Source organism: Magnolia sinica, chromosome 13 (genome assembly GCF_029962835.1).
Source record: "Magnolia sinica isolate HGM2019 chromosome 13, MsV1, whole genome shotgun sequence".
In the NCBI taxonomy this organism is placed as follows: Eukaryota; Viridiplantae; Streptophyta; class Magnoliopsida; order Magnoliales; family Magnoliaceae; genus Magnolia; species Magnolia sinica.
Genome location: NC_080585.1, coordinates 66037104 through 66057331, shown reverse-complemented (window position 1 = coordinate 66057331; position 20228 = coordinate 66037104). Strand labels below are relative to the sequence as shown.

The 20228-nt window shown below is 41.6% G+C and overlaps 1 protein-coding gene across 5 annotated transcripts in view; it reads right to left on the bottom strand.

The window, feature by feature from the left end:
- Positions 1 to 13043, bottom strand: part of LOC131223828 (reticulon-like protein B16) — an 85027-nt gene extending 71984 nt beyond the window's left edge. For 4 of the 5 annotated variants that reach the window (XM_058219341.1, XM_058219342.1, XM_058219344.1 and 1 more), the window contains exon 1: positions 12746 to 12896. Coding sequence is in view for 1 of the 5 variants with exons in the window: in XM_058219340.1 (XP_058075323.1) it covers positions 12746 to 13028 (283 nt within the window). In the remaining 4 variants the exon portion in view is untranslated. Of the gene's footprint in view, positions 1 to 12745 lie in introns of all 5 variants that reach the window. The other variant, XM_058219340.1, reaches the window with a different exon arrangement.
- Positions 13044 to 20228: the final 7185 nt, after the last annotated feature.

Genomic DNA, 20228 nt, shown 5'->3' with positions numbered 1-20228 from the left:
TATAGAAGATCGTGTTGGGGCGCCAGTAGTCGGTATTCTTTGCTTGTGCAAAGGCGCAACGAACAACTGCGAGTGTCGCAGTCTCTTGTGCTCCCTCTTCCTCATCACTAGGGCTCTCCACTTGGCTCGTATTCTTCCTCCTCACCGCCACTTTCTAGGGGCACTACTTCTACTTACTCATCAGTGAGGAACACCTTGGTGCCCTCTTCCGTGCCACAATGGTGGGCAAAGTGACCAAACCCCTGACATCTAAAACACCTAGTCGCATCGCCTCTACGCGAGCTAGACCCAACAACTCCTTTACCCTTATCATCCTTGGGCTTAGACTAAAAACTATTGGAAGGCTTGTATTGATATCCAGTGCCAAGCTTAGCCCTGGAAGGGTTGGCCTTAGCATCAGAATCACGGGACTCAAACCGCTTTCCCACAGATGCCTTGAGGTATTGCTCGACCTCCAACACCACTTGATATATCTGTTCAAGAGTGTCTACGTCTTTGGCGAGCAACTCTCTCTTAATGTCAGAACGGAGACCCATCTTAAATCAAGCAAGAGTGAGCATAAGATCCTCTTCAACCTCACTCCAGGTCAAGTACTCTTCGAACTTCTCAATGTATTCAGTTACACTCATGAAACCCTGTCGAAGAGATTGCCAATCTTCAACCAGCCTTAAGTGATAAGAGAAAGGGAGACACTTCTCCTTTAGAATTTCTTTCATTTCTTCCCAATGGATTATTGGGGGTTCCCTCAACCTTTCTTTCTATGATCAAAGCAGTTCTCTCGAGTCTGCCGCTATATTTTATGTCTTTATTCAAATGCCCAAAATCAGTTTTGGACAAGCTTAAAAGACTTAGACGGGACTTCCTTTGCTATGGTAAGGGGGGCAAGAAAAAGTTCCATTTGGTCAACTGGAATTTGGTTTGTCATCATACTCGAGACGGCGGTGCTGGCGTTAGAAACCTGAAGTTGATGAACCGGGCCCTCCTTGGCAAATGGTCCTGGAGACTCAGGTCTGAATCCGAATCTCTGTGGAACTCCTTGGTTAAATGCAAATATGGCCAATCAGCTGGAGGGTGGTGGACCGGAGATCTATCGTCTGGCTCCCAATCGTCACATCTCAGTAGCTGACAGTTTCACATCTCATGGTTCTGAGAAGGTGTGGAATATCCCATATAGAAGAAATCTTCTTGACAATGAGATCAATGATCTAGTGGCCCTTCTCTCTTCTCAATAGCAACAATTCAGATCAGCAGGACAACGACAGACCTACATGGAAATATGACAAAAAAGGAAACTTCTCAGTCAAATCCTTATATAACCGCATCTACAAGAACCTCAATGTCTCTGTAGAACCATTGTCTGATCAACTTTGAAAATACGGGCTTCCTCCAAAGATTGCGGTTTTCGGCTGGCTGGTTAGTATCAGGAAGGTGCTGACGGTAAATAACTTAAGGAAAAGAGGTATGTGCATTCCTAACATATGCCTATGTTGTATGGCAAAGGCAGAATCAGTGGACTACCTATTCATTCACTGCCCTCTCATCTATCAGATTTGGTCAGTTGTTTTTTCTTGGTTTAACATTTCTTGGGTTCTTCCCAATTCCCCAAGTTGTTTGCTCAAAGCATGGCATGGAGTAGATCTTGGAAAGCAGAAAAAAATTGGTCTGGAGAATGTCTCTTGCAACTGTTTGGTGGGCGGTGTGGGAAGAGTGTAATGGGAGATGTTTCAAGGGGGAATCCCATGCAGTAGGGCATTTAGTGAAAAGAGTCCACTTTCTTATTGTGGAGTGGGCCTCCAATGTTCTTCATATCAGCGAATGTAATTTGTTTTCGTTTTCTTAGGTATCTTGGCCTGTTATCTCAGCAGGTTAAGCCCCTCTTTTGTAATCTTTTTTTCTTAATATAATTACCCTGTTACTTCTCACAAAAGAGAGAGAGAGAGAGAGAGAGAGAGAGAGAGAGAGAGAGAGACGTGATGAATTAGCAGGCTAGTGGTGGTCCTTGTACTGTCTTAAGGTTCCTGCCCTGAAGTTATCGACGGCTTTTGTGCTAGCCCAAATTGTTTCCTCTTCAACATGTAAGAGGAAATGGAGCACATGGTCACTCATCCACACCAATAAGAACATACTGGGATGGAAAGCTCCAAAAGCTTGTCTTCTGCCACTACAACATGAAGCTGTGAGAGAGGCAGTGACCTATTGGACCCAATGTCCATAGGTAGATATTCATTTCTTGATGATAAGGGTGAGGGCAATGAGGACCCACTTTACAAGTGGGTCATGTCTGCTGACTTGGACAATGCCAATGGAGGCCCTGATCCAACCATAGCCGAAAAGACGAAATTATGGGCATCGATGTCGGCAGGGTTAAGACTCGGGACTACTCCTTTAATGCATTGGTGAGGAGCCCAATAGCAAAAGATGAGGACCATGAGGCACCTTCATAAAGGGAGTCGCGATATGGCATGGGCTTGAGTTGTGACAATGATGACCAGACCTATCTCCATCTCATGAAAGTGACAGTGGCAACAGGGGTGATGATAGTAACAACAGATGTGCGGGTGACAACGACAATGGTGGGCTTGACAATGGCAACAATGCTCATAAGGCAAGTCAAAGATATGTTAGCCAATTCCTTAAGGAGGGGGACTTCGACCATGTCACTCGGGATCGAGACTAGTTCTCATCCACCACCTTCACGTACGGTCGCAATGCCGAGTCAACATTTCGCACGTCGTAAGAATAAGAAAAAGCTCCCACATGGCGAAGAGTCTCTTGCGCAGAGCATTGAGTCCTAGACATTAGGCCTAAGCAAGGAGCTCCACTTTCATTTTACATTATACATGGTGGCTACTACGACTATAGGATGACTAATTCCAGTGATACTTACGACACTCATTCGCAGTCATTCATCTATGGATACCAATAGGAGCATGGCTACACATATTGACAGGGATATCAGTCGTATAACTACGAGCGGATGTATGTAGGATACTAATATGGATACGAAGGTGCAGAGCCGTAACAACTGCAAACAATCAAAATTAGGCAATGCTCACTAATGAGCATACTAATCCAATTCAGATAAGATGAGTATCAATGATACATGAGCAACAGTCCAATGGCCGCACTAATGCGGATGAAGAAGATGACTTCAAGCCACCTCATAACTCTATGTGGGTTTGAGGCAAGGATATTTTTTCTGGATGTACTATTTGTACTTTATTAATTACATTATATGATATTTGTCCAATACTAACTCATTTAAGATATAATTGCACTGCTTTTGTTCAAAAACACATTTTAGGCCCCAATAAAATGGAAACCTATTATGTATAGTTTTTTTTTTTTTCGTAATATTTGGTGTCCTAAGTGAGTAAATAAGTGTCTTTTAACATCTCTTGAAGTTTCACTGAAAAATTCAACCTTTTTTCCAAATGTTTCCCTCAAATAGCGATACATTCCCCGGCATCTGTGATATTATTGACGATATCAATGCATGTTCTGTATCTCAAGTTAGGAAATTTTTAACGGCAAAATTTGAGAGTAAGATTAGAAAATGGAATTTGACCATACATCTCTTAGTAATCTAGGCAACTTTCTTTTATATTTGAGAAGATTCATGATCTAGCTTCTAAGCTAAGAAGAAGAAGAAATCAAAATCACATATGCAAGGATGCGTTTGGACGTACACCATGATCACATTTCTCGAGGAATCATCTTGACATGACTCTATTTTGAAAAGGCGCCTTGTTTGAAAATAAAATAATAAATAGAGTGGATTCCACATTAGGCAAGCTATCACTTTTCAACCGATATGCCTAGAAATTGTGGAAATCAAATACAACAAATCACTATTTAAAGCCAGTGCAACCTAAATTTCAGAGAACAATATTATGAGATTGGTCTCAATTTCTCTTCTAATTATTTGTTAGGGTAATAATTCTAAATAATAATTATGCACAGAAAGGGTGTGAATGAGTTGCTATGTAGGCTAGATTTAGGTTACTATTTTAATAGAGCATCATTATCTTGGAGATGGACAGGGTCTACAGTCGGGTCATATGTATGTTGCTGAGTGGTTGCAGTGAGGGTGTTTAAGGCCCCTTTGGGCTAGGTCTTGCGGCTCCCATGTTTGTAGTTTGTGGTTTTTTTTTCTTCCTTTTTCTTGTTAATTTTTTCTTTTCTTTTCTGTTTTTATAGTTTTTGTTTTCTTTTTAGCTCTTGCCCTAATAAATTTGCATCATCTTTCAAATATATATATATATATATATCTTTTACCTTTGGGAAGAACATATTAAATGAAGTGGCAGACCCCAACACAGCATCTATCAGTTTTGGTGCAGCTCCCAGGCGACAAAATTAGAATGAAGTAGCAACGGAAGAACATGGACGCTCCAAGGCAAGGGATCACTGACAGGAACAACAGGGAGATATTGGAGAAAGTCATAAACACATATGGAAGGGTGACTGCTCCAATCGTAGAAAGTTTGGAGGATGAAGAGGAAGGGGAGTGGGAAACTGTCTAGAAGAGGAAGAGGGGAGGGGAGGAGTAATGTTGGGAGAAAATCCAATTTCTTTGGATACCCTACAATGTATGGGGAAGGTTTTCCGGAAGGCTGGCTCCCCATTAATTTCTCTAGGGTTTTCGAAAGAGCAGGTGTTGTCGTGGAAGTCGTCATCCCGAGAGACAGATAGACGAGCTCTTATAGGGGATTTGCTTTTGTACACATGAGCTCTGAAGACAAACTAGCCAGGGCAATGAAGATGCTCCACGGAGAAAGCTTCAGGGGCAGGAAGCTAAAGGTGCAGAGGGCCAGGATTGGCCTGTAACCTAGGGAGATCACATAGGGGGTTTGACAGTAGGGGCCAAGAAGCCCAAAACTAAATCAACTGCGGCTACAAGTATTCCTGTTTCGATTGAATATGTGGGAGGAGAGAAGATAGTGCGATTGAAACAAGATGTTGTTTACAAATCGTGGGAGTGGCTACAGAAGTCGATTGTGGTTTCTGCCAAGGAAAGAGCTGCGATATCTCAGGTGATGTTTTGGCTAGATGAGTGTTGTTGGTTGTCATCGGAACAGTATTCGTAAAAGCAATGGCGGCTCAACAGCAACAAGATTGGCAGAATCTGAAGGCAAGGAAGTCCCCTAAAAGGTATGAGGGAGTTGTTGAGTCTAGAATGTTCCATCAACTACGACGTTGTAGCCAAGGCAAGTAGTGGAAAATGGGCGAGATTGGGCAAGTGCAGTGATAAATGATAGTGTTGTCATGGAACGTGAGGGGCATGGGGTGCAAAGTAAAGAGGGCTCAGATAAGGAAAGTTTGCAAGAAAGCCAAAGCAAACATCATCACATTACGAGAATCTAAGCTTCAATCCCTTTCCTCATCTATGTTTGACTCTATTTGGGGTTTAAAAAATAAAGATTGGGTTTCTGTTAATGCTGAGGGGTTTGCGGAGGGCATCCTTCTTGCTTGGAATTCTGATAAGTGGATGAAGATAGATTCTTTCTCTAGTTCTTTCTCTGTTTCTGTTTTGTTGCAAGATATTGCATCGGAGTTTCAGTGGGTTACGACTTCGGTATGTGGTTTGTGTATTAAAAACCTTCGCAACCAATTCTAAGAGGAGCTCGAAGATATCAGACAAAGATGGGAGGCCCCTTGGTGTGTTGGTGGGGATTTCAACGTTGGTAGATTTCCGTTCAAAAAATCCGAGGGAGGAAACATGACAAAGAGTATGGTTGCTTTCTCCGAGTGGGTTAATAAGCATCAGCTGGACTTGCCATTGGCAGGGGTTAGATATACCTGATCGAATGGTCGGGAGGATGTTGTCCTGTATTGCCTAGACAGATTCCTAGTCTCGGCAAATTGGGTCGATAAATATCCTCTAGCAAATCAGCGTAGGCTCCCAAGAATTGTCTCTGATCACTGCCCTATTGTTCTTGAAGTGTTGGAAGAAAATTGAGGACCTAGACCTTTTCGGTTGAGGCAGCTTGGCTGGAGAACAAGGGTTTTGGGCAAGATCGTGACAGACTGGTGGTGCTCCTTTGAAGTGGACGTCTTTTATTGTGCTAATCCCTAAGGTAGAAGGGGCCATTAAGCTTAAAGACTTCAGGCCAATTAGTCTCATTGGGGCACCCTATAAGATCCTTGCTTCTAGATTTATGGAGGTCCTCCCTTCGATTATTTCAAAGAACCAAGGCACCTTCGTGGCAAGAAGGCAAATTCTGGATAGCGCATTGGTGGCCCATGAGTATGTGGACTCCAAACACAGAGAGAAGCAAAAGGGAGTAGTTTGCAAGCTAGACATCGAAAAGGTGTATGATTATGTAGACTAGGATTTCTTGAACTATATACTTCAGAGGTTGGGTTGTGGCCAGAAGTGGCAAGATTGGATCAGATCTTGCATCCAATCTCCTTTCTTTTATGTTCTTATTAATGGGTCTCCAAAAGGATATTTCAAGTCCTTTGGAGGGCTTAGGCAGTGGGATCCCCTATCCCCTTATTTACTTGTTGTGGTTGGGGAAGCTCTTAGTGCCATTCTCAGTAGAGGTTGGGTTGTGGCTAGAAGTGGCGGGATTATATGCTTCAAAGGTTGGGTTGCGGCTAGAAGTGGCAGGATTGGATCAGATCTTATGTCGAATCTCATTTCTATTATGTTCTTATTAATGGGTCTCCAAAAGGATATTTCAAGTCCTCGGGAAGGCTTAGGGCTTAGGCAGGGTGATCCCCTATCCCCTTATTTATCTGTTGTGGTTGGGGAAGTTCTTAGCTCCATTTTCAGTAGAGGTGCAGCTAATAGTTTGTTTAGTAGTTTCAAGGTGACAGCCAAGGGTCCCCAGATTACTCATCTTCAGTATGCAGATAACACATTACTCTTTTGTGAGGCGGAGGCGAATGCGGTTGATAATCTTTGGAAACTCACTGTTTGCTTTGAAGCGGTGTCAGGTTTGAAAGTTAATGTGTCAAAATCAGAAATTCTCGGAAGTCATGTGGGGAAGGAGGAGTTTTAGAGTCTCGCCAGGTCTTTTGGGTGCAGGACTGGATCCTTCCCTTCGACCTACCTTGGATTGCCTCTTTGCATTGAAAGCCAGCCACTCACTTGTGGGACAAGGTGATTGAGAGGATCGCAAGGAATCTCTCTTCGTGGAAATGCCGATGTCTATCAGAGGGAGGTCGCCTAACTCTCATTAAGTCGACTAATATGTCTATTTACTTTGTCCCTTTTTAAATGCCCAGAATCAGTTTTATCAAGACTTGAGAGGCCGAGGCGTGACTTTCTTTGGAGAGGTGCTAGCGAGGGGAACAAGTTTCATCTCCTCAAGTGGGACGAGGTCTGTAGGCTGATTGAGGAAGGGGTGAGTATCAAACCCCTGGGGGACATGAATGCAACTCTGCTTGGTAAATGGATCTAGGGATTCAGAGGAAGAGGGAAGAATGTGGAGGCATGTGATCGCTTCTAAGTATGGTATACAGGATAATGGATGGTTTGTGAGAGCATCTTCTCTATATAGGGCCTCAGCTATTTGGAAAGCGGTCGCAGCAAACGATCATGTTGTGTAGGGGAATCTCTTTTTCCCTAGGAAACGGTCGTCGCATCCACTTCTGGATAGATGTTTGGTGAGGGGAAGTTGCTTTCCAAGTTCTTTTTTCCAAGATTGGCTTGGCTTGCTCCAAATCACTTTGTCCTTGTGGCAAATTGTTTCTCTCCTATTAGAGGTTCGGTAGTGTGGGCTCCTCCCTTCCGTAGGAATTTATCGGAAGATGAGATAGGGGAATTAGCCGGTCTTCTCGACATCTTGAGAAATGCAAAGTTTGTTGATCGAGAGAATGATTTGATCAATTGGGCAAGATATCCTTTCGGGACAATTTCTGTCAAGTCGCTCTTTGAGGTGATTTCAAAGCCAAGAAGTCGCCCCATCAGTCATTCATTTCAACACTAGTTTTATGGTGCTCCTCCTCGAGTTGCAGTCTTAGTGTGGTTGGCATGCCGCAAAAGAATTATTACGATTAACAACCTCCAGTGAAGGGCCATGATCAATATGTGTGTTGTGCATGAGCAATGAGAAGTCTATTGACCATCTTTTCATTCATTATTCCTTTGTTGGTAAGGTGTGGAACCATTTCTTCTCCTTATTTGAAACAGATTGGGTGATGTCATCGACTATCGAGGACCTTCTTTGGGCTTGGCACAACGAAAGCATGAAGCGATTGGGGAAACCTACTACTCTATTTTTTCCTTATATGTGTGTGTATATATATATATATATATATATATATATATATATATATTATATTTGGGGGCCCAAGGGGGACTAGGAATAGGTGTTGCTTTAGGAATATTCGACTTGAGCCCAAAGATGTCATAAGAAAAGTGAAAGATCTTTTAGGAGGGGTTTTGCATGTAAAGGCAGCCTTAGCTATTTCTCTTAGTTAGCTCTGGCTCGTCCCTTGTATTCTTTGCTCATTCCTTACGAGCCTTTTAATAAAATAGTTGTTATCTCTCAAAAAATAAATAAATAAAATAAAATAAAAATCATTACCTTTGGGATATGTTTGATTGGCATTTGCATTATCTTAGGGGACTAATTAGGATTAGTGGGATCTTGGGAGATTATTGTCACACTATAATTAAGTATCTTGATTCCTCAATTGTATTTATGTTTCAAAGGTCGTTCTTTCGTCCAAGGAAGAACCGAACTACTTTTGGTGTGATTTCTCTAAGGTTCTCCCAAGGCTTGGATAAGCTCTTATCCGTTAGCATCAGAGTTGGAATCCTAAGTCATGGCCAAGGCCAGTATTACCGGCTCGATCTTATTCAAGGGGAATTGAGCATCTTAATGCGAGTTGGCCTAATAATGGTTGAAACTGGAACCCTTTGATGAAGCATTCTTCCTTCTCCACTCCATTTGATGATGGTTGATATTAGATTCTCCGCGCTCCTTCAGAAGAAACATGATACGGGAGTGAATCGGTCCGTTATGAAAAAATGGGTCCTATTGGCCGATACACCCCATATTGGCATCGTTATGGGGTTGTTACAGTTGTTGCAGACCGGTACAGCCATAAAGGGCCCATTTTGAATTTTTTTTTATTTCTTAATTCTCTCATTCTTCTTCTTCTTTCTTCATTTCAACTATGATGGAAGCAGTGTTTTAAATAGGGGTAACATGTTACGTAGCGTTCAGCCCTCTGTAGCGTGTAGCGTAAGTAGCATAGCGTGTAGCGTAAATAGTACGGAAAAAACAATATATATATATATATATATATATATAAATGCCTAAAAGATTATTCATTTTTTCAAGTATAAGCATATTCAAACAAGATATTAATCATCATTTATTAAAAGCCAATTCACATACATAAACCGAATCTAATTATTATCAGATTAACTTTTTAAGCAAACTATAATTGATAATGTCTAATTGAAACCACAAGTCATAATTACGAAAAGAAATTAAAATCCCACAGGTTGAAAGTATCAAGTACAAAATACAAAAAATGATTACCTTTCAAAAAAATACAAAATATAATTACCATTTATTTTTTATTTTTTTTATTAAAAAAAATGCATTGTGTATGCTACATACGCAATGTGCACACTACATACGCTACGCATGTTAAAACGCTACAGGCGCTACCACTACACTACGGGCACTATTCAAAACACCAGATGGAAGCTTGTACACTAATTTCAAATTAGAACTAGCCCAACTTGTAGGATCAAAACATAAAATTTGAGCAAGATTCATTAAATCTAAGTGAAGTGGGCTACATTGGGAAATATTGAAAGAAGGGGTAAACCATCACTTTTTTACATTTTCCCATTTTCTTCTTGATTCGTGTTTAATTAGGGCCGTTTCCCATTTTTTACATTTTCCCATTTTCCCATTTTTTACATTGGGAAATATTGAAATATTGAAGTGATAATCCACCAAATCATGCTTGATTCGTGTTTAATTAGGGCCTATTTGGTCAACCTTCAGCGAGTCAAGTTGACACTGCTCAACAAACAACATTCTTCCCAAAGAATGACCCGTTACACCATCAAATACATGTCCAAAATAATTTATTTTTTTTTTAACATATTTGGGGTCCTCATATTTTTTAGAATTTTATCAATAATTTTTTAGATTTTTCCCCAAAGAAAAGTTTGGCCGTTGCAAGGCCGTATAGGCCAATAAGAGAATTGTATCAGCCGACGAGGCCCATATTGTATGGGTAATGAAGCTGGCCAATACCACCATATAATACCACGACCCTAAGGGAAAGGTTGTTTTGGAGTGGGTGTTAGAGTAATAATTTCAAATACTTGTGCACAAGTAGGGAGTGCATGACTTGCTATGTAGAGCAGATTTAGGTTACTAATTTAAGATATTACCATTATCTTGGACATAATGTTTGGGTTTATCACTATCTCTAATATGTTAGATTCGTGGCATCCAAAAATAGTTATGAAAATGGCAGTAACAGTCGTTACTTAATGGTAATGGTACCACGGTGGTTACCATTACGGATGCCATAACGGCCGTTTAAATGTGTGTGTGTGTGTGGGGGGGGGGGGGGGGGCCGGTTGTTGTGCACAACGATCCATCACAGCCCCAAAATGACCCATTATGGAGCCATTACAAAAAAATTTCAAAAAAAAAAAAAAAGAGTTGTAACAACCGTTACGGCCCGTATCATAAAGGTAATGGCAATGACCATTATCACCACTATTACTATTATTGAATACCTTGGTTTGATTGGACTTGGAATTATCTTAGGGATTATAATTAGGACTATTAACATATTGGGAGATTGTTGTAAACACTACAAATAGCCTATGGAGTAATTAAATATCCTGATTCCTCAATTGCATTTTGGGTCTTGGAGGTTGTTTTTCTCTCCAAACAAGAACCAAAGTACTACTACTTCTAGTCTAATTTCTCTAGCGGTCATTTGAAAACCTGGAATTCATAGGTTGGACTTTGCAACCTGGAAATGGCAAGCTGGATTTTGCAAGCCAGCTTCTGATGAGAAATTGAAAGCTACCTCTTTTTAGGATATCAATCCAAATTAACCAAAGATCCAGAGTGCCAAATTGTGTAAATTTAGCACTCCTGGAATTGGAATCAAGTTCTAGGTTGCCAAACAACCCCTAGGCCATGTTTGGATACATGTATTCCAAGGAAAAATGAAAGAAAAGATAATAATTGGGTAATGATTATTTCCATAAGCACTATTGACACATGGATTTCATTTTTAGAGGTCACGTTTGGATGCAAGTGTAAATCTCATATTTGTGAGACAACAATCACCTAGTATCTTGTGTCAAATACTCTAAACTATGAAAAAGCACCATGATTGCTTTGTGAAATCCTCCCTTTTCTTTGCCATACAAGCGCCCCAAATTGTCACATCAGTGGAGAACCTCTTCCATTTCTATTGATTTTTATGGAACTAGTGATAGCCCCTAAGGTTCTCCAAGGCTTGGATAAGCTCTTATCATTGTGAAAATAAGAATGGAAGTAGCCATGATGGGTCTATTTGAGGAGGCAAACACAAAATTCAGATCGTTCATCTGGCAGGCCCTACTATTTTGTCCCACTGATCTGAAGTTGAGACTTTGCCATATTGGCAATGGCCTCCAGTGAAGAGCACTAAGGGGGTGTTTGATTTTTAATTTCCCCTGTTAAATACACGGAATTACCTGATTATTGCTTACTACACCTGTTTGAAAGTTGCCGGGAATTACGTTTCAAAAATCGGTCCATACAAATGTTTTTATTACTGATTTAAATATGTGGGCCCCACCATGATATATATATGAGTCATCCACACCATCCATCCTTTTAAAAAATACATTTTAAGGCATGAGCCTAAAAATGAGGAAAATCAAAAGCTCAAGTGGACCACACCTTAGGAAACAAGGATCATTAAAACATCAATGGTTGAAAGTTGTTTTCTCCCTAGGGCCCACAGTGATGTTTATTTGTCATCCAACCCATTAATAAGGTCACACAGTCATGGATAAAGTGGAAACAAAAATATCAGTTTGATCCAAAACTTCCAGGGCCTTCAAGAAGCTTTCAATGGTAGGAGTTCAATTCCCATTGTTTCCAGTAGTGTGATCCACTTAATCTTTGGATCTGCCTCTTTTTTTGGTTCATGCCCTAAAATGAGTTGGCTAAAGGGATGGACGGTGTGGATAATACACGAACATCAAGGTGGGCCCCACAATTTAACTTTATTCTCCTCGGGTGACGTGAGGAGTGCTATAAATGAAAGGTGGCGGTCAAATCACCTTGGAAATCCAACCGGAAACACAGAGGTAAATAATTATTACCCATTTACCTAGAATTACCCCTGTAATTAGAAAATCAAACAGACCCTAAGAATCAAGACTTCAATCTTTGTATTTACAACAATCCCAACCATCTTATCAGTGGCAAACAGATGGGCGAACGATAGTAAAAGTCACCCAATTGGATGATAATTTCTAGCATTCTGTTACAGCAGCAAATAAATAGAAACAGATCAGTTATATACCAAACGAAAATTGATTATCTTCTCATAAGGGAAATTCCTTGTGCGCAAAAGCATTTATTTTGCGAAACTACCCTTGTCAGCTAATCCAAGGCCTTGAAAACTAAAGAGAGTGGGTTCTGTCAACGCTGAATTACCCATGATATCGAGAAATGGATTATTGTCCACGGTTTCGGAAAAATAAATTCGAGAGAAATTAGAGGCATTGATGGGAACTGACCTTTTGAAGCAGAAGATGTTTCGATTCTTACGGCATTTTTCGGTTCTGCTTTTGCTGATTTTTCACAAAGAAGATTTTTCACGAAGAGAGAAAGGGAGGGAGGGAGGAAGGAGAAAAGTAGTAGTTTGAAGAAACCAGCGATGGAATGTGGAAAAGGGCCGCAGGGGCGTAGTGCGCACAGGTAGCGTCTCGATTCTTGAGGCGTAAGAGGATATCTATTATGCGCCCGGACGAAGGGACGCGTGTTTGGCGTTGCAGGGAGTAGCTCCGCACGAATGCCCATGGGCCCACGCGATGTCCGTACGGAATCCGGATGCAGATGGGTACTCCGCCAGTCTCTCGCAAGTAACGGACAGGAGCTCTAGGGGGGCACCATGATGTATGGGTTTTATCTCCACCGTCCATCCATTTTTCGGTATCATTTTAAGATACGTGCCCAAAAATGAGGCAGTTCTAAGGATCAAGTGGACCACACGGTGTGGATTAAACACTTAGCGTTGAAAACTTTTTTGCGGCCACTGAAGTTTTAGATCGAAGTTGATGGAAACGGATTGGCTACTATCCCTGCCACCCGCCATTCTACCGGACAATGGCTGATGGTCGTGCTCTTTAGGCCCACCATGATCTATGTGTTTCATCCATGCCGTCCATCTATTTTTCTAAATCATCCATGCTGTCCATCTATTTTTCTAAATCATTTTAGGGTATGATACCAAAAAAATGAGGTATATCCCAATCTCAAGTGAGCCACGTTACAGAAACAATGTTGAATGAACGTTGGCCATTAAAAACGTTTTGGTGGCCATAAAAGTTTTAGATCAAGCTGATCTTTGTTTTTTCTCTTCATCGGTTCGAATGACCTAGTCAACATATTGGATGTACTGTGGGCCTTAGGAGGATTTTAACGGTGGATATCCAATCACTATTGTTTCCTTATGGTGTGGTCCAAATGAGACTTATATCTCTCTCATTTTTGGGATAAAGCCTTAAAATGATCCGTAAAAATGGATGAATGAAATAGATGAAACACATACATCATGGCGAGGCCCATAGAGCACCAACCATCAGCCACCCTGCCGGTGGCAGGGGAGTAGCCAATCCGTTTCCAAAGTTGATATTTGTGTTTTACCTTCAATTAAACATCACAGTGAGCCTTCAAGGAAGGTTTTTAGGCTATGGATGTTATTATCACCACTGTTTCCGATGGTGTGGTCCACTTAAGCTTTGGGGTGCCTGATTTTTGGCTTGCATCCTTAAAATGAAATGGCAAAATCACCGCCGCACTGCAAAGACACTATCGGTAGCACCGAATGCCAATCGAAGTGGATTGGCTAATGTACCACACACCACTTGATGTATTGACGTCACCAAGTTACGTGGGTCCCATCATGAGATATGTATTATATCACAACCGTCTTTACATTTGGCCAACTTGTAGTAGGGGTGTACATCGAGTCGAACCGAGTCGAGGTTTAAGGGTCCTACTGAAGTACCAAAGGCTTTCGGGGCTTACACCCTCTTTCAGTAGCACCCTTAGAATCTAAGCCCTTTGAAGCGCCAGTAGTTGTAGTTGTGGCCACACCAACTCTTTTGTTCTTATCGCTTCGGGTTCCGATCTATATGACCTCCGGGTGGTATAAAGTACACCTCTTCCGTAGAGGCAGGTAGTAACCTAACCTTTAAGAGTTTGTTCAAGGGAGGAGCCCTCTTATCTATCAATGGAAAGAAATCAGTGCTTAGTGTGATAAGGAATCCTAGAAAAGATCGATTGAAACTCCCTCCCCGGTCCCACGAAGATCTTTAGGCCTCAGCTCGACTCGGCTCGGCCACTAGTTGACCTCAACTCGAACTCGGCTCAACTCGGTCCTTGAGCCTGACTAGCCAACTCAACTCGGTTTGGTTAGCAGCTCGGGCCGAGTTCGAGCCAAGATCGAGCCGAGTTCGCCATTGAGGCATTTCCACAAACACCTAGACTGTGCCTTCAGAATCGCTTTGTATGTGAAACAGAAGCAATGGTATCAATGAAATCAGGACAAACTGTCAACAAATGAAGATGCAACTCATTTGGACACAGAATCAGGAGTTCGTTCAGCTAGATTATATTCTTCCCCGCTTAATCTGACTAGCCCAACGGAGGTATTAATGGAATCAATCCGTGCCACTTCTTTTCAACCTTAAATGTCGAGTTTGAATGAGGGACATGTGCATCCCAAGTTGCCAGACTATGATGTTCTGGCTGTCTAGTTAGGATCATTAAATGGCAAAGTATGAGAAATGGGGCTGTCCCTTCGCGTAATAGGCTTCTCAACTTCAGGATTTCCTACTTACAATCCTATCAACCCTACTTACATAACTTCCTTGCTAGTGCCACCAGCCACACTTTGTTGAGTCATTTTATCAAACACTTGGTGAGCAACATCAATGGCAAAGTAACCGAGTCACTGAACTGGTTCGATCTGATCTGAATTCGAGTTGAATTCGATCCGATCCGAGTCGAGCTGGGCGTGCTCGAACTCAACTCAAACTCCTTTTTGAGTTCAAAAAATCAGCTCGACTTGACTCGAACTCAGCTTCAAACCGAGTCAAATTGAGCTTTTTTGAGTCGAGTCGAGCGAGCTAACCGAGCTAGCTCGGTTCGTGTACACCCCTAGCTTGTAAGTAAGGCTTGAACCCAAAAATAAGACAGATCCAAAGATCAAGTGGACCACACTGTAAAAAGTACTAGGGATTGAATGTCTACCATTGAAACCCTTTTGGGTCAGAGAAGTTTTAGGTCAATATAATATTTGTTGATATTTCTTTTTCCTCGTCCATAAACATTTTGGTAGACCCTATGAATGTTTTAATGGGGAAGTCATTGTCCCCACTCATATTTGTGGTTTGGTCCACTTAAGCTTTAGATATGAATCATTTTTAGTATAATGCTCTAAAATGATCTCATAAAATGGATGAACGGTGTGGATATAACGGGGCCATGTAACTTTGATCTCTTCGTATAACCTGGAGTTCGAGGAGCGGCAGCACTGGTCTTCCTCGTACTGCGTCCATCTGTTTATGGACGCGGATGGACACTGACAGGTGGTTAGTGGTCGGTGCTATGTGGACCTACCCTGATGTATTTATTTTATCCACTCGTTCCATCCATTTTGAAAGAAAACGTTAGGCCATGATACAAAAAAATAGGTAGATATAGCTCTTAGATGGACCACACGATGGGAAAACAGTAGTGATTGAATGTCCACCATTAAGCGCCTCCTAGATCCACTGTAATGATTATTTAATATCTAACCTGTTGATTAGTTCATACAGGATGAAAGGAAAAAATATATATATCGACTTGATCCAAAACTTTTGTAGCCCCTAAGAAGTTTTTAATGGTGGGCGTTCAATCAACACTGTGTGGTCCACTTGAGATTTTTATCCACTTTATTTTTGGGCATACACCATAAAATTATCTGAAAGAATGGGTGGATCGGCATGGATGAAACACCTACATTATGTTGGGGCCCACAGAGCTCCAACCACTAGCCATCGGCTAGTGGCGGGGTGAGTAGCCGATCCCTTTACGTCGCAAAAACACGTGGTGTAGCGATGTGTTTAGCTGGTATCCACCGTTGTACATGTGTTTTGTATTTGCATCACTCATCCGTTATGCCAGCTTCTTCTAGAGCATGAACCCAAAATAAAGTAGATTCACCGTAGAAAAGAGGGGGGAAAATGACACGTAACGTTAAAGCCTTCTTAGAACCACCGTAATATTTATTTGACATCCAACGTGTTGATAAGGTCAACATGGATCCTTGCTCTTGCTCTGGTGGTTGACACTAAGGAGTTTCAACACCCGGTCAAAGGTCCGGGTATCCATAGGTGACTCACTACGGCGTGTGTAGGGGTGTGTGGGAAGAAAAAAATAAGGTCACACAACATGGATCAACAGAAAACACAAATCTCAGCTTGATCAAAACATTTTTAGCCCCAAAGAAGCTTTTAATGGTCACCACTATTTCCTGTGTGGTGTGGTCCATTTAAATTTTGGATCTGCTTTATTTTTAGGTTCATGCCCTAAAGTGAGCTTGCAAAATCGATTAACCACATGGATACATAACGCATGCATCAAATGCACCACATCAGCACACCACTCCTCGGGGTGTTAGCTGCGTTCGCATACTTGCTGGCTCACACTAGGGTGAGGGCCCGGAAAGTGAGGCAGAAATAGGGCCAAGTAGGTCACACCTTTGGAAATCGTTAAGTGGAGATGGATAACTCGAGTCCCATATGGGGTCCTGAGCAGACGAATTGCGTGGCTACTTGCGAGATTGGGATGCAGAATCCCTCTATGCCCGCTTACAAGTTAAAGTGTTGTACATGTGTTGAAAATCCATGCCATTCATCAATTGGCCCTAGTTGTGTAGGTAGTTCTTGAAGATCATAAAGATTAATGATCAGATAAAGGAGAAAAATGATCTTTGTTAGACAATGAATCGTCAATAAAAAGAATTCATACACAAAATTATATTATTATTTTTTTCTCTCTTTATTTCTTCTCTTAGAAGTATTTACGTGTCCTCCATGATACTCAGGCATACTTCTTTTTATAAAGGATGGAATTGTACCCGTTTTGGTTTTTATAATGGTTGATGCTCCTTTCTGGTCATCCCTCTTATACTCTTATGTACCTCCAAAGGATAGTGGCGGTGGAGACCCTGTCTATGGCAGGTGACCCTCCGGTGCATAAATTAGAACAGGAAATCTCGGTCTAGTCAAGGTTTTTGTGCATGTATGAGTGCCCACCTTCCACCGTAGACGATGTTCTTATTTATAGTCTTTTAGTGTCAGTGACATAGATGTTAATGTCTCTATATGGTAGACGCATATCACAGAAGGGATCTCCCTCCAAACATGTCGTAGTTATCTTCCCAAAATCATTGGCGAAGATCTCGAGATATCTGGGTGGTCAGGATCCGAGGAGATTAGGGTAGATGGTCGGGGCCAACCTCCAAGTTGGCCGGTCTTATGTACTGAATTATCGACCTTGGTCGAGGATCTTCTCCTAGACAGGTCGGGTTGATATTTTATCCTCCCAAGATATTTGGCGAAGACCTCGGGAAGATTTTATTTTGTTAATAATATCTTGAAGTGTTCGGCCTCCGAGGAGCATAAGATTGGTGCTCGAGTTGGCCTCACAGTTGCTCCGAGCGAGGCTCATGACCAATCTTCGATGACCAAATCAGACCTCATATTTTAACTACTCAGGATCTTCCTTCAGGGCCAGGTTAGCGCCTAAAAGTTGGTTGTTGTTTACCATAGCGATGTAGCCTAAGTCGAGGTCATCGCATGTAACGCCCCGAAAAAATCAGTACAAAGACCCGAGTACCACCTTAGGTAGAAATCACTCAGGACCAAATCCTTTAGAAATTAGATGAGAATTAACTAAGTGCTAAACTAGATAACCCGTGAAATTAGCACTAATCACTTTAAATACGATCCGTAAGACCCAAAACAAGTATAATCATTAACACTACTTTACCCTAGAATCTAGGATCAATCTCTAAACCCAATTGCTCTAGGGAGCACCATGAAACTTCGTATTGGAACTGTACCGCCCGTCGAAAGTCCGATTGCTCCAAAACTATATGGTTATGACCACATTACTGGACTTGACAACCACCTCAGAAATCAAGTCCTAATAGTACCCAGAAACGCACAACTTGAGCCCGGAGCGAAGTGTGTGAGAAATGCGAATATCTTTAGGAAATGAACTAAAACTTAAGTGAATTGAGTCGTTCACTTACAGGCCAAATCTAAGGATTCAGACCATCGGAATCTAACCCAATTACACCTTCGGATTAGGAAAAATTTCCAACACATGTTAGTGTACTTGTGACCCTGATTGAATACCGGTGACCGTTGAACTAAAACTGGTTCTCCGCGATCGATCTGTAAATCCGATCGGACTAAAAACTTAGCCTGGCCTAGATCCAATGTCAGGAAGCTTAAGTCCGACCGCGTGCAGAAAAGGGGCCTCCAGATGTACCCCGTTGAGTCGAAACAGCCGACTTTTGGCTATAACCTAAGTATACTATGGCCCGGGGGCCATGTCATCAATCTTAGGCCTATATAAAGACCTAAACCCACCCCTCTCTCATTCCATATGTCCTAGGAAAGAGAAGAGAGAAGAAAGAGAAGAGGAGAGAGGAGAAGAGAGAGAAAGTGGGAGATCGTTGCTGGGATTCGATCCCGTCAATCCACGTGCTTAACCACTGCTTTCGTGTTGCTATACAGGCGATTCTGACTCCGTTCTTGGGTAAGAAATCCTAACCCTAATCTATTTTTGATATTCAAATAGAGTAAATGGTGGAATAGCTAACCTATTTCATGCTTTAAGTTGTTGTGGTGTCGTAGACAAAGACTTAGTGTTTAAACCGAGTTCGTTACGAGTCCACCGGCGAAAGGTGCGGACTATAAATGTTTAGGTTATGGTTTTTAAGGCTTTCAATGTCAGTTAATGATTTATGACTAACTTGATTGCTATCACGTATGCTTAGATACGATGTTTTTCGTATATTACACATATGAGTAACTATGTTGATTTTAATGCATTCCAAGTGTTTGTTGAAATGTCTGAATGTATATGGAATTATGATTTATGCTTACCATGACTATTAACCTAGAATACATGATTGTTGTATGTACGACAACTCCCTTGTGAAAGGATCTGTTATACTATACATTATAACTAATATATTACATGTATCTTTATATGTGTAGTCTAAGTGTTTGATAAAATGCCTGAATGAGAAAATGTTGGCTGAAATGTGTTTAAGGAGGGTATTGAGATAGGATTCTCAATTACCTTATCTTTAGTTACAGTTTCCTTCATGTAACCTATCTTACTACTACGTGCTTTATGGATGAAATGCTACGTATGATAACATGTGTGCTATGTGTTTGTCAAAATGCTTAAATGAGATTTATATTTGAATTGTTCGTCACATGCTATTTGGACTATCACATATGAATGTTGAAAGTGTTTAAGTATGATTGGGACTACTGCGTAGTCCAGGCAATCGGTAACAATTCCGGTTTAGTGGTGAATTAGTTTCGCCACATAAGATACGTTCGATGAATCCGAGTTGTACGATGATTATCGACAGTGGTACCTTGTCGATTAATTTAGCGTACGCTCGTACCAATCGAATTTGTCAAGTAACCTGATTGGCCTATTATGTGTTTACCATGTATGAACACTACTGGTTGAACCTAAGGTACCCCTTTCTAATGTAAAGACCCGTCTCAACCATGGTACCACGATCCACTAAAACTCACGAGCCGGGCATGGTGGTATGAGACACCGTGATCGAGCTGTCGGCTTACGCTAGGGTGACGAACCTCCCCGTAGTGACCAGTGAGCAACTCAAACTCGTGAGCCGAATACAGTGGTATGTGACACTGTATTCGAGTTGTCGGCCTACACTGGCGTAGC